We start from the raw sequence: 26,765 nt of genomic DNA, 5'->3' as shown, positions 1-26,765 counted from the left end.
TCTGTGTATGATTCATTGTTATTAGCATTATGTCAAGGTTTAACATAACACAGAGCCTTAAACAAGCAAAGATCAAATACAACAGTAGTTTACCAAGGTCAACGCATAGCCTCCAAGTGTATCTTCACCTTGGCAAGATAACGGTCTCAATTCATCAAGTGGAAAAGCATTGTTCATATATCCATCAAAAGCATGATAAAACATCCCACGTACCTGCGACAACCTTAGAACTTAAACTTTAGAAGGCTTCATCCAAAAAGATTGTGTTGTAACTGATGATAGGATACCATTCTAAAATAATCACATATTCATATAAAAAAAAGTTTAATATCTTCAAAGTAATGTACGATAAAAACCAGAATAAAAAGAAGAAGATCCAAAAGCCTTGTGGAAGCAACATTATCAGCTCAGGACACACTCACATTTGCGGAAACGTAGGGCCAACGATAACACTTGGCCAACATAAACACACACACAATCACAGACTCATAATCTAAGCTTTTAAATAGATAGATGGTTGCATTCTCGTGTTGGGGTAACGTCTCGTGTTGGGGTAACGTCCCTACTATAGAATCAAGAACGATAAAGGCTTCAACTTTCTGCAGCAATTTATCACCTCTTACGTTCTGCTGGAGTTGTCTTGGCTGCAAAGTCAAAACACAGTTTAGAGTCGTAGATGTAAGAAGTAAAATTTATGTAGTGATTTTCAGTAAGATCATGGGATAAAGCACTCAGGGAGATTTGGAGAATTTAGTTTGGTCTTATTAAAAATGTAATAGTGTTTGGCACTAACTGTTTCCTTCTTGGGAGGACAGAAGAGGTTTCTCCTTCTTATTCCCGGTTTTGTCACCTGAGTTTGTGAGTCTCGTTGTTATTGGGGAATTAGAGGTGATCCTGCCATTGCCTGAAGATGGTAGAGGATGAGGTTTGGAACAGTGGCTTTCTCAGTTCCATCTTGCTCAGCAGACTTTGGTGAGCCTTGCAGCCTTAGCTTTGCTTTTGCAGATTTAGTTGCTTGCACATAGCTTGGGATTGATGGGCTAGTCTGACTGTGCCCATTAATCTCTTCTCGCTCGGTCTTGCTAGTAGCTGAACCCTTCTTCCTGGATTTCTGGTTCTCCTTCCCAACTGAATTCTCTTTATTCTTTGGTTTGGGAGACCGTTCTTCTTTGGTATCCTTTTCTATTGAAGCTTTTTCCTCAACCATGGCTCTTTCGTTGCTGTCAATTTGGTTGACCAGTGATGAATCAAGTGCTTCATGGTTTCTAATGGTGCAAGAACTTTACGGACACTCTTCTTGGGTTTAGCAGATTCAGCCTCGACTAAAAGCTTGTTCTGAGGTTTTCTGCGTAGTGTTTTCTTCAGTTGAGGAACTGGTTTCCAGAAGCATGAGGCTGACCAGTTCTCTAACCAGATCAAGTTTGAGTTTGGATTGGATGAATTATAGGCGCGTACAGGTATCACTTTTGGTGATGAAGCGAGAAGCTGCAAACACAATTATCCATCAAGATTTTTAAATAAAGTAGAGAGACTCTATAACACAAGGGAGAAAATGTATACAAACTTAGCTCCTTATCTGTTTCTCCTAGTTTCAATGTCAAAAATGAACCCATCAAATTAAGTAACTCACCACCAAGCCAAGTTATTATGCAAAGCCTACTTCTCAAAAGGCTAAAGAACTTACCTTTACGACATAATCAACATCAATGAGTAATTACAACATCCAAAGATCAAGACTTTAAGTGTCCCCAAAAAACGAAAATTCAATTTGGGGACAACAGACCAAAATCGAGATAGCGAGTAAATCCAGATCTGTTGAGGAGTGTTTACCTCGTCTCTAAGCTGTTTAGTTTCATCAGGTTTAACAGTTTCGGCGAGAACTCCATGGTGAAGAACAAGACCCGAGAATGTGAGAGAGATCAAGATGGGAAACAAAAGCCACATGGAATTTGATTCCATCGATAAGCTGATTTTAATCTTGTGAAACCAGAATATATTCGATATCAATATATTCGATTGTACCAGAGAAAGAGAAGAAATCAATAAGATCTTCATTACAAAATCAATAAGAACGGCTTGCAAATTATATCAAGAACACCAAAATCGTTGATTCACACATCGTATTACTACAGAGTGGTGGCGAGTTCTTGAGACACGGTGAAGCGAGAATTGAGAAATCAGATTCCGGGTTGTTGAGATTTTGGACCTTTTCAATAAATTTTAGATTATTAGAATGTTATCTCATAGATAAGCAAAATTATAGATGATTTGTATTAATTTGATTGGTTAGCTATTTTTATCGATGTGTCAATTTGTGCTTGATTACAAAAGCTGAGGTGTTAGTAGCGGGAAAACAAAAGAAGTTTTATTGTATTGATACTTCTAAAAGTAACGGTTGAGATAGAAGTACTTTAGTTAGAAGAAATCAGAATTTGTTGGTATATTATTGGTTTATGTGCAAGTTGCGGTAACTGTTTTCTAAAGTGTTAATTATATATATATTTAAATAATTTATCCCTTTCATATGACATAAACAGATCCTCTCATTTTGTATTCCACTGCGGTTTTGCCTTTGTATTTTCTAATGATTTACTTCTTTTTATTGGGCAGATTTTTTGTATGTGGTAAAATGTTGTGTAAAGAAGGAAGGCATTTGATTTTTTTTTTTTTCTCAGAATGAAAATATATTGATTTAGGAAATGCCATTACACAAAGATTCAAGAAGCCATAATGGCTTAAATACAGAATCAGTATAATACACCTTGTCATTACAACCATACTTTGTCAATGCATTTGCTACATTATTACATTCTATCTTTGTGAAAGTAAATGAAGGTTGGACTAACCGTAATGACCACAATGTTATATCTTGTAAAATATTTCTTAAAGAAGCATTTGATTGTTGGCCATTTACTAGTTTGATTAACACCTCACAGTCGTCTTCAAAAACAATTGATTTGTATCCTCTGATCCAAACTTATTGTAATGATATTAATAGACCCTTTGTTTCAGTTTCTAATGGTGATCCTGCATAAGATAGTTTAGTTGCACCCCACACCAATGGTTCACCTTGATGGTTCCTAAATATTCATCCACATGTGCCTTTTTTTAGCGTCATTATCATCTCCTCCATCAAAATTGTATTTTATTGACGGATGTATTGGTGTTGTCCAAGTATTTCTGTGTTTGTGACATTATGTGTTGGCTCCTTAGGTTGCAAAGTATTAATCCAATCTTTAGATTCCGATTTTGCCATAAGAACTGTCTTGCTTGCGCTTTCGCGGAAATTATTGAAAAGTAGATTGTTTCTTGCTTTCCAAATATGCCATAATAGCCAAAAAGGTAAAAAGGAATCAAAAGTGTTTGTTGTCTGTGATGATAGAGTTATGATGTCAGAAATGATCTCGTATGTAGTATAAGGGAGTTGATTGACATTTATTAGAGCTGTGCTGGAAGGTCTCCATGCCATTATAGCAAAAGGACAAGAAAATAAGGCATGATGATCTGTTTCATCTGTTTGGTGATATCTTGGACATGTTGAAGCAATATTCATTCGCCGTTTCCTTAATCTTGTGTTTACTGGTAAGACTCTTGATACAATGCGCCATAAAAAATGTTTCACTTTGGGTAGAATCTTTAACTTCCATATCCTATTTTTTAGTTCCACCGATCCATATGGTATTAAAGGCATTTCACCAGGATCAAACAGGTAGTGTGTTATAAACCAGTATCCCGTTTTGATAGTGTAGTCACCAAATTGAGAATAGTTCCAAATAAGCTTATCTTCATTTGACACTTGAGAAAGATGAATGTTTCGGACTAACACATGCTTTGTTTGCGGAATTAGTGAGGATAACTGTTGTTCATCCCAAGAACGAAAATTACCAGTTATGGAGAAAAGATTCTCGAGAGGTTGTGAAGATTGTGATGTTAAAGTTTGAATTGGTCAAGGAGGATTATCGTCTATGGCATTGTCGACACCAAGCAGAATGGTTTTTCCATCCCCGACAATATAGCGAGTACCTTTTTTTAATAGATCTAAACCCATTAAGATAGAAGACCATCCATATGATTGATTTTTTCTTGGCCGAGCATCTAGTATTGAGTCATCTTGATAGTATCTGTTTTTCATAACACGAACAAACAAAGAGTTCGGATATTGTATAAGTCTCCAGGCTTGCTTAGCCAAAAGAGCATCATTGAATTTTGCTAGATCCCTAAATCCCAGACCCCCTTCCTTTTTTGAAATTTTTAGTTTCTTCCAAGCAATCCATGGTATTCCTCGTTGGTTTGAATTTTTCTCCCACCAAAAATTCATCAAGAGAGATTCTATCTCTGTAGTGATTCCCAATGGTAATTTAAAGCAAGACATAGCGTATACATGCATGGATAAGGCTACTGATTTGAGCATGATCTCTTTTCCTGCAGGATATAATGTTTTTGCAGTCCATCCACAAGTATGTTTTTTAACTCTATCAACAATGTATGCGAACATTTCTTTTTTCTTCCGACCAAACTGTTCCGGTAACCCGAGATACTTGCCTCCTCCTCCATGATTTGGGATGTTAAGTATGGACTTAAGACGTGATTGTGTTGTCCCAAAAACTCTGCTTCCAAACGTTATCATCGACTTAGATGTATTTATTTTTTGACCCAAATAGTACTCATAGATATCGAAGACGTCTTTTAAAGCTTGGCAGTTTTTCCTATTGGCTTGACAAAAAAAGAGATAATCATATGCAAATTGGAGATGTGTGATGCTTGGGACACCATTACCAATGCGAATTCCTCTGATATCACCTTCACGTTCTCTAGAACTGAATAATTGGCTTAATATGTCGGAACAAAGGATGAATAGATAAGGTGACAAGGGGTCACCTTGTCTAATACCTCTCGTAGGTGTGATATGTCCATATGGAGCCCCATTGATCAGTACCGAATAGTTAACTGATGTTACAACTGCCATGATCAAACTTATCCATAGGTCAGAGAAACCATAGATCCTCAAAGTCGTTTCAATGAAGTTCCATTCTATACGGTCATATGCTTTCGTTACGTCTGTCTTAACCGCCATGTAATTTTGTGAGACACGTTTCCGGACTTTCAGAGAATGCATAATCTCATGTGCGATCATTACATTGTCTTGAATAATACGGCTAGGGATAAAAGCCGCTTGTGAATCTGAGGCAGTGTCATTCAGGTGTGGTTTAAGGCGTTGTACCAGACATTTAGAGACTATCTTGTACAGAACGTTGCATAGAGCAATAGGTCGATAGTCCGTGAGTGTTTGTGGATTTTTGATCTTTGCAATCATGCATATGTTAGTACGGTTTATACTAGGCTTCATGTAGGATGTGTCAAAAAAATGTCTGACTTCTTGAATCACTTGTGTGCCAATAGTGCCCCAACAGCTTTTGTAAAACCTTGCTGTTAAACCATCTGGACCTGGTGCTCTATCATCACCAATCGAAACTACAGCATTATAGATCTCCTCATTTGTGAAAACTAGAGTTAAAACCTCATTGGCTTCACTCGAGATACTGGGTGTAAAGTCCGCAAAAACCGATGGTGAGACATGGTGACCTGAAGTAGTATAAATGTTTTTGAAGAATCGTTCAGCATGCTCGCCTATCTCCTTATCCCCTTGATATATTATCCCTTGATCATCCTTGATAGAACTGATCCAATTTAGAGCAAATCTTGTTTTAGCACTAGCATAAAAAAAACTTGTATTGTGGTCTCCTACAGTCATCCACTGGTTTCTACTTATTTGTTGCCAATGTTTCTCTTCATCACCATAAGCTTTGGTAAGAGCGTTTTGTAGATCTGGGATTGTCCTTCGTACGTTGGAAATAAGGCTTTCCATTGTGTAGTTTAGCTTCGCTAGTATAGACAATATTCTCTGTTCAGAATTTAAATGGTTGGTTCGCTTGAGAGTCGCCATCGCCTGTCTGCAACTCCTAATTCTTTGGTTGATCGGTATGTCCAAACTGTCATTACCGGCTATATAGTCATCCTTCTCTAACAGTTTCTTGAAAGTTTGGTACATCCACCAGTCATTTATCAAAATGAAAGGACCACCATTTGTGTCTCGTGATATATTTGAGGTCTAACAACATTAGTTTGTGATTGGATCCTGCAAAGTCCAAGAAGAGGTTCTCTACAGTTGGGAAGATCGCAACACCAGAGGAGTTGATTATGGCTCTATCCAGACAACATTGTATGGTATGAGAATGTCGTTCTCCCACCCATGAAAAAGGATTGCCTTTTGAACGGATATCATGTAAATCACAGATTGAGATCATGTGTCTAAAGTCTTTGAAGGTCCATTCTGCACATAATGGTCCTCATAGTTTTTCAGCATTAGAGATGATTTCATTAAAATCACCAATGAGTAACCATGGAGCAGTGCGTGTATGTGAAAGTTCTTCAAAACGATTCTATAATTCATATCTCTCACTTGGATTGGGATGACCATACACACAACACAAATAAAACACAATTTTATTATAAGATATTGAAACATCAATGAGCCTCTCATCCTGATAAATCAAGGAGAGAGACACATTGTCATTCCAAAACAGAGCTAGGCCACCACTCCTACCTTAAGGGTGCTGTATAATAATGTTTGCAAATCCTAAATCACACTTAAGTTTTGTTATTACATCAGATTGGTTCAGAGTTTCAGAAAGGAAAAAAAAATCACACTTAGTAGTTAAACATAGTTTTTTTTAAACGGGAAGTAGTTAGATGCGGACCAATGCTTTGGCAATTCCATGAGAGGATCTTCATATCGGATATTTTGGGGGTACCCCCCCCCCCTCCGTCGAATCCATTGTTTACAGAAACAAGAACCCACCGAGATCGTTCCCTGAGATTTCTCCCGGATTTGGTTCAGGACCACCAACTCCTCTGCTGCCTCCGCATTGTTGAAACTTATCTCAAATTCCACTCGCTTCCTCTCGAAGAGACCAAGGTCAGTGTTTGTGGTGGGAGGAATTGCATCTCTTAGAACTCTTTCCTGGTGAAAAACTTCATCATACTTGCTTCCTTTATGGGCCTTGAGATAGCGGAGACGTTCAGCCAACAAGTCTCTGTCCTCCAAAATACTAAGAGTAGCGTGGTTCACTATGGATTGTGGTACATAGCTTTGGACAGGAGCATTTGGTACCGTTTGCGTCTGTATACCCGGTATGAGGCTTGCCGGATCAAATAATGGGAGGGTGTTTGCCTCGGACATGTATTTGTCTCCATCATTGTGGTCCTCTCCATCACTGTCATTATCAGAATTCCCGGGTGCAGAGTCATCAAAGACAAGTTGACATTCTTTGACATCATGTTTAAGAGAGCCACATTTGGCGCAAAAGTTCTGAAGTCGTTCATATCGAAACTTAACAATGGTGTTCTCATCAGCAATAAAACGGATATTCTTTTGGAAACGCAAAGAATCATCTATGTTCCAGTCTATTCTAACTCGAACCGCCACAGTTTGGTTCTCATTCTCATCATAGTTACCTTCAGAAACATATCCTAACTTATTCCCTACCCATCTAGCCATTGCATTTGTTAAACAAAGGGTTGGGATATCTTGGATTTGAACCCAAAAAGGGATGATCTTCATATTGGTCTCACTGATGTTCGGGTACCACCGGTGTGTAGTAACCATCCAACCATTGAAAGACCACGGTCCTCTACGCAATACAAGATTCAAGGAAACTTCAGGTTGGAAACGAAATTGTACTCTTCCGCCATCGAGGATGCGTCCAACACATTCATCAGCAAAACCCGAAACCCTTGGCATCATCAATGCCCAGATCAAGATCTTGGACGGATTTACGAATATTATCACTCATTCTTAGTGATATTTGGGTAATAGTATTGGATAATTGGAAGATTGTTGAGAAAAAGGAGGGAAGATTGAGAATTTATTGGGGAACCATGGTGGTTTCGATTGACGGTTAAATCCCGTGAAACAGGGAGAAAAAAACTATCATGAATAACTGACAGAAAGAAACCGCCGATATGGATTCCCAAACTACAGTGGAGGAATTTATCGGTCGAAAAAGAACTCCTGATCAGAAACAAGATCAGAGATAAGGAAATGGATAACAGTTGGAGACGATCGCCAAGCGAGTCGCCTACAGAGAAAGCCATCACACTTTTCTTACAATTCTCTCTATCACAAATTCACAATTAGAAATCAAGTTGATTTTTATTTATCATTCTCCATTTGAATGTAAACGGAAAATAGAGTCAAATTTAATATTTATAAAATTTATAATATTTATAATAATATTTATAATAAATGTAATCTGAATAAATGCCAACAATTGTAATTTTTCGTCGTACATTTTCGTCAAATAATTTTTAATATTTATTTTAAAGAAAAATTGTATGGTTGTGTCTGTTTATTGTAGAGTTGTGCCTTTTACAATAAAAAAAATCATATAATTGCTTCTATTTATTGTAGAGTTGTGTCTTTTCACCATATCTTATTGAAAACTTTTTGTTCAAATAGTTATGTTTATATTATGTCTTTTGAACTCTATATATTTGTTTGTCTCTTCTTAGATTAACTAACAAATCATCGTTCGCTGACACAAATTTGTATTTCTTGTTGAATATAATAATATAAATTTTAATATTTAATATCCAACATTATTCTATAATCTAAATAGATTTTAGAAATGATTACAGTAATATATAAATTTAATCAACTTTAACTATGTAACTTACAGTTGCGTTTATTTATCGTAACTCTTTGTAAAATATGTGTTTTTTTAGATTTAACTATTATATCTTTTTTTTAGAAGTTGTATAATTTTATTAAAATTATTGGTTGATAAATTTTCACTCAAGATAAAATTTATTTTATTTTTAAATTTTTTTTAATAGAAAATTGCATTTACTTATTATAACCGTTCATTTGATATTCTAAATAAAAATCAGTTCGTCATAATATATATTTATGAATAAGAGAAATATCAATAATTGTTATGATGCTTGTTACTTCGAAAATAATTTTTCATAAAATATCTTATATTTATATTATATAAAAAAAATTTACAAGGTTGGCTCGACTCATTATGACTTTTAATTTAATAATTTTTAACTTAGAGTCGAGTCTTTTTCTGTAATATTTTTTATTATAAGTTTTTATTTTGATGGTTGTGTTTTTAAAACTCACAGTTATATATTTTTAATATTTGTGCAGTTTTATCCCTACCTATTAGTTTTCTTCTTTCGAGTTCATTTTTAGTTTTATTATTTTACATATATATTTTCAAACTGTTTTATTACTTTCAAAATTATTTTATCATATATAATTCTAAAATTTCAAATATAATTTAACTTTTTAAAAAAAAATTCTCCCACCACATCACGGGGGTCTGAGTACTAATATAATTTTGTAAAGAAACAAAAGTTAATTTGTCCGTACGGAAACACAAATATTAAAATAAAGAGGGTTAAATTTTAATTTCGACAACAACCCGAGATATTTTCTTTGTCTCTAAATAATCTTTTGTGCCTCCTCCTAATTAACTACATCAAGCATGTATAAACCTCCACACTCTTCATGGATAGACAAAGCTTTTCTGATGATGCACCTCTGGGTGTTGAAGCAATCGAGACAAGCTCTACACGTCGATCATGAGGATCTCATAGCTGGGATTTGATATGCTTTCAGTATTGGTTAGGCCTTCTCTGTGTTATTATTTGTTTTCCTGTCATTAGGTCAATTTAGGTGGTTTAAGAGATGATTTCACTTCGAGTCGTGGTGTGTTATCTATCTCACTGTGGTTAAAAAATGTAATGGTTCTCGATTAGGTAGCGTTGGATCCGCCTAGTGTTCCAGGGTTGTACTTGATCAACCATAGCATTTGTTTTGGTCCAAGTCTTTAGAGGTGAATGTAATGTGCCTTTGATTTGGTTGTAACATTTGGGTTAATGAAAAGTTGATGTTGAGCCAAAAAAAAAAAAAACAATAAGGAGGCTTGTAAAGTTGTACACACATGTAACTTTATCAGGATAAAATTGTCTAACCAAACTATATATATATATATACAAAACACATAGATGGGTTTTTATTTTACTTTTGGACAACATACGTAGATGGTTATATACCTCATTGTACACATAAGAAAGATGCTATATATTATGTTTTAAGTTTGTTTTATACATGCATGTACACATAAGAAAGATGCTATACCTCATTGTACACATAAGAAAGATGCTATATATTATGCTTTACTCATACATGTGAAGCATCTCAAGTCTAAAACAATTCTCTCTTTTTCTATTTCTCTTCTTCATAAAAGCATCCATCTCCTTCTTTAGTGATAATATCCATGGAGATATCACTATTATCTTCTAAAGCAGGAGGAAAAGGTGTCTTTGTTGATGCGGTCAATACCGAAGATCGAATCAGCAAACTCCCCAATGATCTATTGCTTAAGATCTTATCGACCCTGACTACAGAAGAAGCTGTTAGAAAAAGTGTTCTATCAAAGCGATGGAAATGTCGGAACTCTGTGTGGACATGCGCTATATCACGATATTTAGAAATCTTTTGTTCCATATTAGTCCTTATGCCGCTAGATGGATGACAAAGGTCCATTTCTTTTATTCAAAAATTCCTCTTACACCTTTTTGGGAAAAAATTTCACAAATAAACAAGTATATAGTACTGTATGATCATCCATTAATCCATGAATGATGAATCATTGAATCTCTTGTTTTTTTATTGTTGAAGTGGCTAATCAAATTTTTGATAGCAAATGAATACATATTATTCTAAAATTCGCGTGTTTACAAAAAATAAAGCTTAACAACTTTAACGATATATTGCGCGAAAAAAGTTTATATTTCAAATTTTATGATCAATGCGTTTAAATTTGGGTATATGTAGTACGTTTGTTATAACAGTTAGTGAATAGGAAATCTATATGATATCTTGCCTTATCCCACCCAGAATAATTACATGCATATAAAAATGTAAACCTTTTTTTTTGTCAAACCCATAAGGGGGCGTTTTAATTAAACCGGGACCAAAAATGTTGGGTTACAAACTGGGTGAATAGCTGTTTTAGCAAGTTCATTGCCCGACGGTTGAGTTTACGATTAACATACAGAAAAGAAATTTCATCAAAAAAAAGGGATAGATCTTGGATATCATGGAGAATCCCGTAGAGCTCCTTCGATGGAGTCTCTGAAGTGATGGCTTTGACCAGCATCTGTGAATCTGAAGCCAGAGAGAGTTTGTTGAAGCCAAGATCTAGGGCTTGTTGTATAGCCAGGGATACCACAATCGCTTCTGCTAAAATTGGACGGCTACGTTTTTCGCTGATGCCTGGTTCGGAATCTCCAAAGATCGGGAATAATCAGTAAAAATCCATCCAAACCCCGCATCCTGACACTCTGATCTCCATGCCACATCGGTGAAGCAAGAGATAGTATCCAATCCGATATCTGGCCTTTGAGGTTTTCGTCGAGGTTTAATGATCGGGGGTTGCAGTAATTGGGCAGCAATCCACTCACGAGCACTGGTGATGGCTTGAGAAACAATGTCCTGCGGTGAGGTTTGTTTCTGTTCAAATATCTTTTTGTTCCGAGAAGTCCAAATATTCCAGAGTATCCAGGGGACCAATGGCTCCATACCAATATACTGGTGGCATGTTGATTCCCAAGTTTACTAACTTTAAGTCCCATTTGTAGGTTGGTGATACGGTGGAGATCAATAAAAATGTAAACCTAATGTGATATATATATATATATATATATACTGTATAAATCTATATATATTTTATTTGTCAGGCAAAAAGGCTAATTAGAATTGTTGTAAAGTATACCAATTCATATATATAACTAAATGACCTATATATAGACTATAAAATATATTGTTGTCAGATTTAATTCATTGTAATTCCCTTTAATAAACGAAGTGGTGCAGCATGTACAGAGATTCATATATATAGTTAAATGATATATTTATCTTTATCATTGTCATATAACCTAATTAAATCACTCTTTGTCCTTGTAAGTTATAAACGATCATTGTGGCCATTTCCAAAGAGTCACAACTCACAATCGACCATTACCCATACCAATGTGAAGATGGGGCGGTCGAAGCGTGTATTCGCTCACTGATTCATGTGAAACTTGTCAAGCATCTCACACTTATAAATTGTTATGGCCGTTGCATCGCAAAAATCAAAACCAGTTATACACTCAACTCGACTTGCCTCCACACTCGACGCGGACCCCTATGTCTACCCAATACTCATAAAGACATCTGAGAGACGGGAAGTTGTATTCATTCTCGTCCTGCTCATTTCTATCAGCATGCTGACATACTGAGAACGAGCTCCTGCACCAGCAACCACTGGCTGCTGCACTCCCGCCGCCATAGGCAGAAACACCGCTCTAACAGCTGCGTCAACAAGCCCACCAGGTCAACACCTCCATCAGAGGCTCCACCAACTGGAACTCCCGCACCCGGAACTCCAGTACCACCAGCCAACCCCGTATCGACACCGCCCACACCGACTCCATCTCCGCCTACGGTCCTATCGGTACCACGACCGATCACACTCATGGACCCCTCCGAGAAACCCTGCAACTCGCCAACGCGCTCTTCTGTCACACTCTGATCTACAGTGTCACTAACCGTTTGGCCTTTGTCTCTACCACGTTTGCGTCCGCGTCCACGACCACGTCCGCTTCCCGCAACAGCTCTACCTCTAACCGTCTCCACTAACATGAACATAAGGCTAAGCAAGCAATCTAAACCATACACAAAAACACAAGGAATCACATTGAATGCTCGAAGAGTATGTTCTATGAACCCATGCCACACACAATTGACTAACTCACATAATCAATCAAAGCATGCAATTCCAAACATCAACAACAAAAACCTAGTGAACCCATACCCATAACCATAAGAGCTTTGATACCAAACTGAAACGACCCGACCCCTTTTTTTAGTACAATATTAAAACTAGTGATCACATACTCACTAACAACCTAACCACATTCAAACCAAACAGCGGAAATAACCAAGCATTAAACCAATAAAATAAATAACCAAATGAATAAATCAATATCATCAATCCAACAAACCAATAATGTAAACCAAGTCATAGAATAATGAACCAACATCCTAAACAACCGTTCTAGACCACTAAATTCCATTTTAACAACCTAACAACAGCATAGAATAAACAACCAAGCCTCTAGAACATCCTCCTCTTCATCGCCTTGATTCCACGATCACACTTTGGCTTTACCTGCACCACAAACACAAATTGAGATGCATGAGTATTGTCATAAACACTCAGTGGGCAATCCTCCCTTCTACTGCGCTATACACACAAGCAACTGAGGATTCCAATGTCAAACAAGCAACAACCAAATACAAACAAACTAAGAAACAAGTATCAGCCGCTTGCTGAAAAGGTTGGTGTCGACCGACACTGACTCTTGGTGTCGACCGAAACCCTTCCTCGACCCGAAAACCCTAGGACCGACACTTTCCAAGTCTCCGCGCCGTCAACTCCTTGGTGTCGACCGACACTGACTCCAAATACGCGATCTGCTCGAAGCCGAGAGTCGAGTCACCGCTTCTTTCCACCTCCAAATAGTCCAAAACTCAATCAAAAGCCACATGAAGTCGTAGGAACCATGTAGCAACCATAACAAGCAAGAAAACGTCACAAACAACATAAAACAAGCAAAACAAAGGAAATCTCAGGCTTAGATCAGCCATGATCAAACACTCTCCTCTTTTGTAGGAAGTGTTTGACCAAAACCGACGAATCTAACCCTTTAGAAAGCTTCTCCTTCGATCCTAGCACCAGATCTCTCCAGAACAGCTAGAAAACTCCAGCAATCTCCCCAAACTCTCAAGAACTTCTCCTTTCTCTCTAGAACTCTATGGAAACAGCAAACAACCCTCTATACAGGACCTAGGTCAAATTTCCCCTTTAAATATGTTGGTTAGGGATTTTACTTAAACCAAATCGATAATTTAAATCAATCCGATCGAACAAGAAAATGGTGGTGTCAATTGACACTCACCTTAGTGTCGATCGACACCCATCCCAAAAATTCACAATTTGGTTCGCGGATGTTACAAAACTTATTGACGTCTTTGTCGAGATCTCCAAGTGAAAAGGTTAGACATATGTGAAGTAATGATATGCTGCTAGATCTACAAAGCTTGTGTGATAGATACATATATGAGATGCTTAACAGATAGATTAAAGGATAGAGAAGAGATGACACAAGAGATTTGTTAACAGGATTCGGATAACCTACATCCCCGAGACAAATTCCAGAATCATTCACTAGAATTAGAACACAAAAATCATATTTGCCAATGGTATCTAGCACACACTTGTGTCTACCATAATCTACATGAACTAAAGGAACCACCACTCAATGTCGTTTCCGACGAATGTGAACCTCTACAAAAACCACCCACAGATTCTCTATCTTGTCGGTGGGACAAAACCCCACACAACATGTGTGCTTCTCTCAATTTTAGGTCTAAGGTGCGTAGCCTTCTTCTTGTTACCACCTCTTCCTTTTATACCTCTTAGAGTTCTCCACAAACCCAGTTTCCAAAAGCCTCTTCCTATATTCTTTTGGGTAAAAGCTTGTTCTCTTTTTGTCAACTTGACCCATGCTTTTGTTCCTGTCGCACCTAACACAAGCATGCTTCTCTAACACAGCCGCTCCACTATTTGCTGCAATTTGAAGCTTTTCCGCTCTGTTTCACTACATAATCTCTTCACGAGGTTTACCTTGTTTTCAGCTCTGTTGCACTACAGAGCCACTAAACATTATCTGCTCTATTTCCAGCTCTGTTGTACTTCAGGTTTACTCAACTACTATATATTTTTGCTCTGTTATATTGTGCAGTAGCTCATTTCTTTCTGCTCTGAAGTGCTTTCAGGTTCCCCAGCTGGTTATGGATAACTTGTTCTTATGAGCATAAACAAGATTGGCTGAGTTCTCACTTCTTGGATCTTCACAATAAGACTCCAAGGTTCAGCATGTCACTTCATTCCATGTGACTTCACATTGAGATGTCTTGGCTGTAGTAGATTCTCTGATTCTCTATCTGAAGAATCATTGCGTCTGTGTCTGTAGCTGGTTACACATGCTCCAGCTTGTTCACTGCTTCTTTGTCTGAACATATGTTTGTATCAGACTTGTTCACTACAACGTTCACTGCATATGTGTTTGTACTTGTGGTTGTAGCACGTGTACTTATTGCTTCTTGATCATCTCTCTTGAGTTTTATACCAGTAACAACACCAATATATCTTCAATATCTCCCTTTGTTGTTGAGTAGAACTCAAGCTTTCTCAATTTTTACACTTGATAATCTTCAAAATTTTATGTTGTAACTGAATCTTTGGCACCTTCATTACCTTGAAAGATTCTGTTATTGTGTTCTTGTCTCATCTGTTACAACAGTTGCTCATTTGCTCTTTGTTGTCATTTTTCTAATTCGGTCAACACAATGTATTTTCAATGTGAATTATTTTAATGACCCCACTCTCAAGAAAGCACGTTTTGAAAAATTGAGGTGATTGGTGAGAATGAGCCACCTCAAAAATCGTAAATATGCATATGAATTAATGCAAGGTAACAATGACCCCAGTCATCATGCAGATTTTAAGATACGGACCGTCGAATCTCTTTTGTGTGAGATAGATAAATTTTTCATTGCATGCACCATACTGTAGACTCCAGTAAGAATCCATTTCATCTATATTATTATTTTTGAAGTACATTTTGTATTATGTTCTTAAAGTTTTGGTTATTTAATTTATTTTATTTACAACATTAACTCATAACTATTTTCCTAAAATAACAATTCCTGAAAACTCATTTAATAGAACTATTTAAATTGACCTAATTTGATACATTTATTGCCATAAATAGCTTGACAACATCTATATATTTCAATTTTTCCAAAAAAAACTCTACGCATTAAATTTTTAATCCCATAAAAATCTTCAAAACTATTAAAATAGATCTTTAGAGACTGTATGATCTCTTAAATTTAAATGACACAGCTGAGTTTGAATAACAAATGATTACAATCACAATAATTATTATAACGTTAATAAAGTTCATAAAAACGAGAACCCAACTTTAGAAACTCAATAATCGGGTATACTTAACTTTCGCATCAAGAAAAACATTTAATATAATATATACCGTGTTAAGAAACTGAATATTATTATGCAATAATGTTATCAACTCAAATAGGAAAACACTAAAATCTCTCTTTTATTGCTACGGATCGTAAACTCCTTGCTCATCAAGCAGTTTTTATGTATAAATATCAACTTCACAAACAAAACACAACACACAACCAAAACCACTAATATGACGGTTTTGAAACACGGGTTAAACCACTAATATTATGGTTTATTGTTATATAGCGGGATATGTTATTAACATGACGGTTTGAATTAACATTAGTATAAAATAAAATATTATTAATTCGGTTTTGAAACACGGGTTAAATCTTCCTTTAAATATTTGGTCAATACCACTAATATAAGAATATTAAACATATTAAATCAGGGTAATTTAACTAAAATTTTGTAAAACAATTAAATCATTGGTAAAACTGTGACTTAATCTGATAATAGCTTATAAATTACATATTTATGTATTTATTTGCCCTATTATTGTTCTAATAATTGACAATCCAAACAAAATTATTATTTAATTAAACAAAACAAACTAATATAAAAAACAAAAAAAATAAAATGTTATTATTTTTTTAAAAATTATCCCGCAGTGTACCGCAGGTTAAAATCTAGTCTAATGTTAATTTATCAGCATATATGTAAGAATCCTTTGAATCCATTTTATCTAATGTTAACTGATTAACTTATCAGCAAGTCTTTCCATAGATGATTTTGGTCAATGGTCAATGGTCAGAAAATTTGTAAGCACAAAATCGTATATTCCTTAATCAGCATCCTCAACCTTATACTATATTAAACCTTTATCCTTCCTCCTTCAAAATCAGGCAACTCATTCTCTTTCTTTCTCTTTATTGTTGGTAAAAATGGAAGTGCCAGTGATATGGGTGTTCTTAATCTGTTGCATCTTTTGTTGCATAAGCATAAGTCATAACAATGGTTTCGTCGAAGCCAAGACATTTTCTAAATTTGAAGATTTAGAAATCGAGAAGAGACTAAAGGCTATGAACAAACCCGATGTCAAGATCATCAAGGTTTTTTTATAAATCTCTCACAATCTTGCTCTTGTTTTTTTTTTTTAACAATTGGATTTGTTCTCTCTATAAGACAATTGGATACAATTAAGTCAAATATGTTAACCTCTATATATATATATGACTGAAAAAAATAGACTATAGATGGAGAAAGCTACGGGTGTGTGGATTTCTTCAAGCAACCAGCATTTGATCACCATTCTATGAAAAATCACACATACCATTACACGGTATAATTTCGGATATATCAATTCTATATACTTATATTATTTTTTCTTAAAACATAAAAAGAACCGGACAGTAATATGTTTGTGGTGTTTGACACATGTTGTCTTAGATGCGTCCAATATGGAAGGGAATGAGAGAAAAAAAGACAAACAATACTGGATTTGGTTACTTATGGGAGAATGGTGTAGGTTGTCCCATTGGTACGGTCCCTATACCAAGAGTCACCAAAGACGATCTTTTGAGACTTGACACATTTGGCGATGATCATAAACCTCGTGGCTCTTGGAACACTACCACTGATTATCCTAGTAGTGTTCTTCATTTCAACCAACATCATGTAAGTTGCTTCTTTTATTTTTTTAAATAAAAAAACAGATTCTCAAAATAACATTTTGATATCTTTATATTGATAATAATGTTTCGTTATTGAACGAAAATGAATGGAATTAGTTTGCAGTGGCTCGATCGATAGACCCAGAACAAAGATTTAATGGAGCAACAATGGAACTTTGTCTAACTGCGCCTAAGGTTAAGCCAACCCAATACAGTGCTTCTAGACTTCACATTCAGATCGGAAAGGATTTCATCCAAACTGGTTTTACTGTAAGTCACTTAGTTTATTTATTTTGCTGTCAACAACTTGCACTCGATAAAAACAAAAAACTACACTACTATACGATTTCTTTTTCTTCATGTAATAGCTACGACGAATTCTGTAATTTATTTAATTAGTTCAACATAATGTATTGTATCTTTTTAATAAATAATTAAAAAGGAACACAAATTATATTTCTTAATTCAGGTAAATCCAGTATTGTACAAGGACCACCAACCTCGGACTTTCGTCTATACATATGTAAGTCAGTCACATCATGCTTGTAAATTCTCTTTTTTAAGTTTATCATTATGTTTTAATTTGAATATATAATAATGGGACAGGCAGGTGGTAAATCATGTTACAATAGCAACTGCAATGTTGGAATGTTACTCGTTCGTCAAGATTTTCCACTTGGTACGGCATTGAAGCCAGTGTCTATTCGTGGTGCTAAGACAAGTCACTATGGAATCTTTGGTCTAATCAAGGTTTCCCTCATTCTTATCATTGTCCTCATCAAAAATAAGATTCTATTTGCTGACAATCGAAAGTGTTGCTCCGTTGGAAAGTTCGACTTAACATAAATAATTTTTGTTTCTTAATGTAATGTCAAATTTTACCTATTATTGTTGGGGTAACAGGACCAGAAGAATGGAAATTGGTGGTTGCAATTTGGTGATCAGGGAGAAGAAGTTGGATTTTGGCCGTCCAGTAGGTTTCACCAAGGCTTTGGAAATTTGGTCGAGTGGGGTGGAGAAGTGTACAGTGCATCATTACCGAGTCCTGAAATGGGATATGGACATTTTCCAGTTGAAGCGTTGCGTTACGATGCATATATGAAACATATATCCATACTCGACGGTAGTTATAACGTAGACCACAGTGTGGACTATCTCCAAGAATTTACAGACAACGATCGGGGCTACAAAGTGCTAGACGACACAAGGACTTCCAAATACCCTCGTGACGGTCATATTATATTTTTTGGTGGTCCGGGGAATATCTAAAAATAATTAGATTTTTGTGAAATGAAAATAAAAAATTATATTGACTTTATTATTCAATAAATGCCGCATTTATGGGTTTCTTTAAAAAAAGTTAAATCAAATATGAATTTGCCATTTTTCATGATGTTATTTATTGATTTTTCTATTTTATCTAAAATATTATGCATTTGCATTTTTGAAGTTACAAAAATACGAATAGACATATGTTTGACCCCATTATATTTGGGTTTAGTTGGTTTAATTTGTTTGTAAAATTTAATATTTGTTATAAAATATGTATTTTAGCAACAACAAAAAAAATAGACATTATTAAGTGTTTAAGATTGGCAAATCTATAAAGTTTTTGCATAAATGGCATATTTGTAAGATTTACCTTCGAAAAGTTTTTATAAATTGAACAGAGATTTCTACTAACTATACATAGGCACAAGACATATATAGAAATGGCGAAATTAATCAAGTAACCTTGTCAAATGTGGAGAATGGCATTTTTTGTAATCGAATGTGTCAAAAAAATGTCTCCCTCAATGGCACGCTTCCAACTAGGTCATCTCCAAGATGACCATTTTCTGCTGTAGGACTTTCGTCTTTCCAAAAAAAAATTTATCATCCTTTTTCTTTCTGACATCAAAAGAAAAATGTATATATATATATATATCTTCTATACATTTTTTTCCTTATTAATTACACTTCTTTCTGCAGTCTTCCTTTGTCAAGAAGCTCAGAAGAGGGGCACATCCGCACATATGTGCCACAATAACTTAAGGAATTAAACAAATAACTTAGCACTTTTAGTTGAATCTTTGTCAATATGTACCTCAACTCTCAAGTTTTCAAAATGAGCATTTTTGAAAAAGAATATCTTTTATTTCTAACAAATTCTCAAATTTCTTTGACGAAATAATGTGCTCCATGCAAAAATATTTCCTGGATCCGCTGCCACTAATCTCGAAAGAGGACAGTGGTGTTGGACCTAAGAGACTTTAAACATCTCTAATGAAGCACGCTTATTCACGCTTCTTTAGTTACTATTCCTCAAAGCTTCTATAAGTTACCCATTTTCACATATGTTATTAAATCACTCTTTGGCCTTGTAGGTTATAAACGATAATTGTGGCCATTTCGTACGAACCAGAATCGACCATTACCCATACTAATGTCAAGATGGGACGGTCGAAGCGTCAAGCGTGGATTCGTTCACTGACTCATGTAAGACATGTCAAGCATCTCACACTTATAAATTGTTATGGCCGGTTCATCGCAAAAAACAAAACCAGTTATACACTCGACTTGTCTCCACAGTCATTTTCCCATCAAAACCTCGAATCACTCTATCTTGGTCGGTATAACTTAAAAGATCCACATGCTTTCCAAAACTGCTGGAATCTAAAGAGTCTAAAACTTATTGGTGTCTTCGCCTAGATCGAAGTCTTAAACTCAGTACTCAGTTACGCAGTGCTCCTGTCTTGCATGCCCTTCTCTCGAAGTGCTCGCTGCAAAGCTCAACTGCCATAATCGAAGTGGTCCTCTAAAAATTGAAGACGGAAATTTAAAGTTCTTGTACTTATCCTGTCATCAGATTGCTGGTATTAAAGTGGCTGCAACCAGTCTTGAGATCCTGACGGTCGAATCTCTCTCGTGTGAGATGGACAGTGATATCCTCACACCAGCTATTATATAGCATGCCCTCCTCATGTATATATTTCTTTTTGCCTTGCAATTTTATTTTGTAGAATTATGTGCTAAAAGAAGTTTAACTGCATGTCCTGGAGAAATGGGAGACCTCTAGATTGTATTTAAGGTACGTTAATGTCATGTTTTCTCATTTTAACTGGATTGAATGAGCTAATTTTTTATTTTTAACAACGTTGATGTGATATGTCCATCAATCCATACATGATTTTTTTTTTCTGTATATATAGAATAGCAATGCTCCCAGGAAAGAATAAAGAGAAAATGTTGGGAAGAGACAAAAACGTATCCCAGCGGTTGCTTACTTGCTTCCATGCATATAATGTATGGCTGTATTAGCGGTTCTAAAGAAGTGTTTGCGTTAGCATCGCGCTTGATAACGCAAGGGTCAGGATCATATTAATCAAAACTTCGTCCATTCCTCTAAGTAACAAGTTAGGGATAGAAGAGGCCTCTTCCAGAGCTAAAGGAACTTCCAGAAGGTCACACAGAACTTAGTATCATAATTATCTGATGGAATTTTGTTTGAAGTTAGTACGTGTTTTGGCATTTTTTTTTTATGTTTCAGATATACTAATTAATCAATTTGAAATTTATCTGAATTATTTCCATTTTCTACTGCATATATTTGAGTCTTCAATCAAATTGGGCCTTTGACATAGTAGTCATGTTTTGCCCCCTTTTTTGAATTTCTTGTATATTGCAAATTAAAAGTTGCAAGTAATTTGTAAACAGTGCCTAGCGCCTGTATCGGAGTCTAGACAAGGTACAGGTGATTGCACATTTTTTACTTATTTTTCATATTTTTATAATTTATAACAAAAATATAATCAATCCAAAATAGAAAAAGCTAAATATGTTGTACTACGACCAGAGTTACAGAGTAGGTATTCTGACCGGAGTATTGGTGGGAACTTCTTCGGGAAGCCTATGTGACCATATGAAAGTCGTCGGGTCGTCATTTTGTTGGAAGTTTCGGAAACAGTTTATAGAAAAATTCTGATGACATTTCAACAAAGCTTTCCGGCAAGTCCTATTGTAACGCCCCTGAACCGTCCTATGGCCGGACAGGCCAACGGACAGTCACAGAACGCTACGATGGGAACTGCGTCGAGGTGGTCCAGTCGAGGGACGAAAGCCGAAGCTTCCCAACCGGTCCTCCCTAGCACAATTCCACCCGCATCCGAGACTACTTAGGCTTTGCAACCCTCGCGGTCTGGTGCGTTGTGTTGGCCCGGACAAGGCTAGTACCGTTTGAATCCACACAACATAAACGAAAACAACTTCATACTTTATTTATTTCATAAAATAAGTTCATAAAACATTTATACGAAAATGGCGCCAAGCCTAAGGCCAAAACATGATAAACTTAAAGTTTTACAAAAACAACAACTTGCAAAGGCAATACAACACTACACCGGCTGGCCTAACGTCCTGTGCTCCCCCTAAGGCTTTATCCCACTAAGGTTACCTGCAAAACAAATTATGGAGTCTTGAGTGCTAATCACTCAGTGAGTTCGGGAACCTAACAAGAACCAAAACCCAACCCCAACCCCAGCAAGCAAGCAAACAAACAAGCAAGCCTAAGCTAAACAAACATGCAAGACTAAGCTATCAACATGCAAGGCTAAGCTATCAACATGCAAGCAAGCAAGCAATCAAACAATCAATCAGAGAAAGCATGCAGAAGATAATGAGCTAAGCAAATAAATCTAGCAAGCAATCAAATCAACAACAATGCAATAAAACTTGAATAAAAGATAAATATTTTAAACATGTTTTAATTCTTATGGGCCATGGTATGCTTCCTCCTTCCTTTCAACAACTTTGTGAACACCTGTGCTGCAGCCACAAAGGCACGCAACCGGAACATCACCTAATGCTACACCGTCATGTGGACAGCTTCAGCCAGGGTAGCGAGCCCAGTAACCTCCGAGCTCTTCGTCCCCAGACCCTACAACTCACGACATGGGTTACATGAACGCGGCTGTATGCTGTACGGAAATCATGAAGACAGCCATACCAATTCTTACTACGCTAGCAGGACTTTGTCGCGACTACACGCATTAAGACCTACAATTGATACCTTGAGTTTATATGGTTTTTAAAACACATAAATTTACAAGTATCTTACCAATTTTTAACCTCTCCGGCACTAGAACCTTTGTGTACGGGCATTTCACCTTGTGCACGATCTAGTACCGAGACTAACCTCTTAGCAAGTGCAATTAAACAAGAAAATCAATCAAGAAATGAAAGTAAAATGCAAACAAGCAAACATGCAACAGAAAACAAGCAACATCCAAGCCTAAGTAACTAGAGAAATATCTAGATACTAAGCGCTAAACATGCAAAAAACTAACACCAACAAGCAACTTAAGAAACTAGAGTGAAATCTAGGGACTAAGAGCTAGACACAACCTCCCCCTAACATGCAACAATGCAAAAACAAGACTTAACCAAATAGACTCGATCTAGATGGAAAAGAAATGAATCTACTAAACAAACCAACGAAAATGCCTAGATTTAACTTATAAATCCTAAGCAATATCAAGGTAAAACCCCACCTATCATGTACCATATTACATGCTTCGAGACTCACCTGGACTTGGCTGAAAGAAATGAATCTAAATAGACTTCTAGTCCTAACTGGTGAGAACTAGATGCGAACAGCTCCTACGGCGGCACACGGCTAACGACCTAGGCGGACGCGGCTAACTACTCGCGGGAGAGAAGGACTCTAAGGAAAGAACTCTCTCTCACTCTCTCTAACTCTAACTTCTCTTTTTTTCTCTAAGGATGGGATGAACGAAAATGACTTCCCTAAGGGGTCTATATATAGTGGAAGGTGTGAGTTTGGGCGGTTCTACCGACCATGTTCTCCTCTATGCCACAAAAATACTTGGTGAAATCGCACACCACTTGGCTAGATAATCTCCTCTCCTTTCCTTTGTCTCTCATTCCTCTTTGCATGAGACTCCATTGGCCAGCTTTTGAGAAGACCAAATGATGATGCCTCCCATCTCTTTTTGCATGAAATTCTATTGGTTACTTTTTAAGAAAAGTAATAATTATGTCTCCCACTTTCTTTCATGAAATCCTATTGGTTGATTAAGGAGACAAATCACCCTTAATTTCCGGATTCTTGTCTGCTCATGTTAGCGATACAACGGTGTAGTCGACGGTACGCGACGTGGTACGTGACGCTGTGCGCAGTATGGTCACAGACGATTCTACGGTACGTCTTAGACGATTCTGCGGTACGTCTCAGACGATTCTGCGGTACGTCTTGGATCTGCGGTACGTGGTACAGTCCACGGTACATGGCACAGTACATGGTACGGTACATGGTACAGTACATGGTACGGTACATGGTACAGTACATGGCCTTCCTTCCTTTCCTTCTTTCAAAGTCCTTTCCAGGCCTCTTTCTCCAAAATTTTTATTTGGATTTTTACCCTTAGTGAGGGTCATTACACCTATAGTCGGTACTAAGCTAGAAATTTCTGTCCATTTTCAGGCTATAATATTTTCCAATTTTAAAAAATAAAAAGGATACTTACATGTTATGACCCTCACCAAGAGTAAAACATTGAAATTAAAAAAATTTGGAGAAAATGATCCGGAAAGGACTTGGAAAGAAAGAGAAGAGAAAAATAAGAAGAACGACCGAAGGAAGTCTGAAGGAAGATCAATAAGTCAGAAGATGGCCAATGACCGGTGGTCGAGAGGCTAAGTCCAAAAGGAAGTCGAAGAAGAAGAATTGCCAAGTCAAAATCCCAAAAAGGCCAAGGTACGGTCAGGACAGACATATACGGACGGAGACGGTATGAACGAACGTACACGGACGGGGACAGTACGGACGGACGTACATGTTCGGAGGCGGTACGGATGGACGTACATGGTTAGAGGCGGTACGGTCACATCGGACGTACGCAGACAGAGACGGTACGCACAGGCCGGACGTAAACAGACAAAGATGGTACGGACCGAGTAAAGACGGGAAGGAGGGACGCATGCCGAGTATAGCTGGTAAAGATCGATTGTTCGCGGTACTGACGGAGAAGTTGCGGTACGGAGAGAAGTTGTGGTACAGACAGAGAACGTACAGACGAGACCAAGAATGCGTGAACGTAGCGGACGAGGCGTGCGACAAACACGATATTGTGCGGAAACGCGGTACGGACCAGACAACGGTCCGAAATTTAAGGAGCGATTGTCTAGCGGCTCAAAAAGATTTTTTTTCGTAAACTCAACCAATGGAATTTCATGCAAGCTTGGAGGAGTAATCATTGTGTTGTTGAAGACAAGGGAGGAACATAATCATTGTTTCTCATGAAGTTGGCCAATAAGCATTCATGCACCAAAAGTGGGAGACAAGAGAAGATTCTCTCTTAAGAATCAACCAATGCAAATTCATGCAAAGGAATGATGAAGATTCTATGGAAGAGAGACTTGCGCACCAAGTTTTCGCCCAAGAGAGTGGAGAGGAGGCAAGACATTTGCTCGCCATGCATTGGCGAGTAGCACCGCCCAAATCCTCTATAAAAGGAAGCCATCCCTTCTCATTTTGCTCATTCACAACTCAAGAGAGAAAAATCACAAAAATTTCTCTAATTGTTGCTCTCTCAAAGACAAAGAGAGACGCTATTCGGAGGCGAGGCGAGACGCTGTCGGGACGCTGGTCAAGTGATGATGTTCATACGCATAGGAAGTTGTTGGACGCAAGGGGAAGTTGTCTGGTTTGTGGTGCTATGAAGTCCGATCATCAATCTACCGAATCACTGTGTGTCCTGTGGTGAGTTATGTGGTAGTTTTGTGTGGGGTGCTTCATGGATCCTATGGACCGTGTACGTACCCATTGCTTGCTGCATTTAGACTAGGTTCATGTTAGGACTAGTTAGATGTTGAATGCGTAATATGGTAGGATTCAAGCTAGAATTTATGTTGAGCACATAGAATTTTTGTTAGGAATCACCATGCATGTTGAGCATTCGAGAATTGAACCGCATATTTTCATGATGAATCTAATGCATTTTAGCAAATTTGGCTTGCTTAAAATTTGAACCACGGACTTGCATGTTTGATAGAACTGATAGATTTTTAATTGCAATAAATTCTTGCTTAAAAATTGGTTAAATCGGTTTCATGCATGTAGAACAATCTAGGTTGCTTGAATTTCTATTCTTGTTGCTTGTTGCTTGTTGCTTGATTTCTTGCTTGATTTTCTTGCTTGCTTTGCTTGATTGTCTTGCTTGAATTGCTTGTGTTATAGTACTAGATTCTTAGAGTTATTTTCACTAACCCTTTGAATTTGTAGTACTTGTCTTAGCTAGTCTCTTGAATTATATTAGTTATTCTTCTCGAGTCGTAGCTAGGATAGAGTAGTCGATCTTCTGTTCCAATTTTGTAGGGTTGTCTCGCGAGAGTTCTCAATGACCACTCGCGCGGGACAAAGTTATGGCTAGCTCGCTACTAGAGTGACCGCTACAAGACGTTGTAGCTTGATGTGGGCTCATGTTGGTTACCTTTGTGGTTTCAGCATGGGAAGTGGTTTGGAACGGAACAGATTATCGAGGGCCCATAGGTGAAGGAGTCTAGGATAGTCGAGTAAATTCCTTGATTATTCTAGTCGTCTTGTGCTGTGTATGTGAAAGAGTCTAGAGTATTCAAGTTACCCTTGTTGTATTCTAGTCGTCTTTGTTTGTCGCGTAGGAGTAAAGAGTCTAGGTTAATTGAGTCAAGTCTTGATTGAACTAACCCTCTTTGCTTGCTTGTTTGTTGATTGCTTCCGCTATTGTTTCTGTTGTGTAGCTTTGATTGCTTGCCTTGCTTGTTTCCTTCCTTGTTGGGGTAGTCGGGGTGGGGAAATTAGAAGCATGTTTAGGGAAGGAGTACCTAGCCTCACTGAGTAATCTTAGATTACTCATGATAATAATTTGTCTTGCAGGAAGTCTAGGAAGAGTCTAGAGCT

The 26,765-nt window shown here is 37.0% G+C and overlaps 1 protein-coding gene and 2 pseudogenes across 2 annotated transcripts; 2 read left to right on the top strand and 1 right to left on the bottom strand.

The window, feature by feature from the left end:
* Positions 1–289: 289 nt before the first annotated feature.
* Positions 290–2,214, bottom strand: LOC104773236 (protein IQ-DOMAIN 31-like; annotated as a pseudogene). The gene is made up of 3 exons (XR_015570953.1): positions 1,831–2,214; positions 794–1,485; positions 290–644 (listed from the first exon to the last, which is right to left on the bottom strand). The product of XR_015570953.1 is annotated as a protein IQ-DOMAIN 31-like (transcript).
* An 8,120-nt stretch (positions 2,215–10,334) lies between these two features.
* LOC147934097 (putative F-box protein At1g67390) lies at positions 10,335–20,780 on the top strand (annotated as a pseudogene).
* On the top strand, positions 17,055–19,213 carry LOC104773238 (protein neprosin-like). Its single transcript, XM_010497816.2, has 7 exons — positions 17,055–17,269; positions 17,407–17,499; positions 17,607–17,834; positions 17,948–18,100; positions 18,300–18,353; positions 18,437–18,580; positions 18,734–19,213. Exons 1-7 carry the CDS (start codon positions 17,102–17,104, stop codon positions 19,097–19,099), a joined length of 1,206 nt encoding a protein of 401 aa, XP_010496118.2. The 5' UTR covers positions 17,055–17,101; the 3' UTR covers positions 19,100–19,213.
* Positions 20,781–26,765: the final 5,985 nt, after the last annotated feature.

This window comes from Camelina sativa, chromosome 11 (assembly GCF_030686135.1).
Source record: "Camelina sativa cultivar CO46 ecotype springtype chromosome 11, ASM3068613v1".
Classification (NCBI taxonomy): Eukaryota; Viridiplantae; Streptophyta; class Magnoliopsida; order Brassicales; family Brassicaceae; genus Camelina; species Camelina sativa.
Note: the sequence above shows the minus strand (reverse complement) of the source record. Positions and strands in the feature narration are given on the sequence as shown.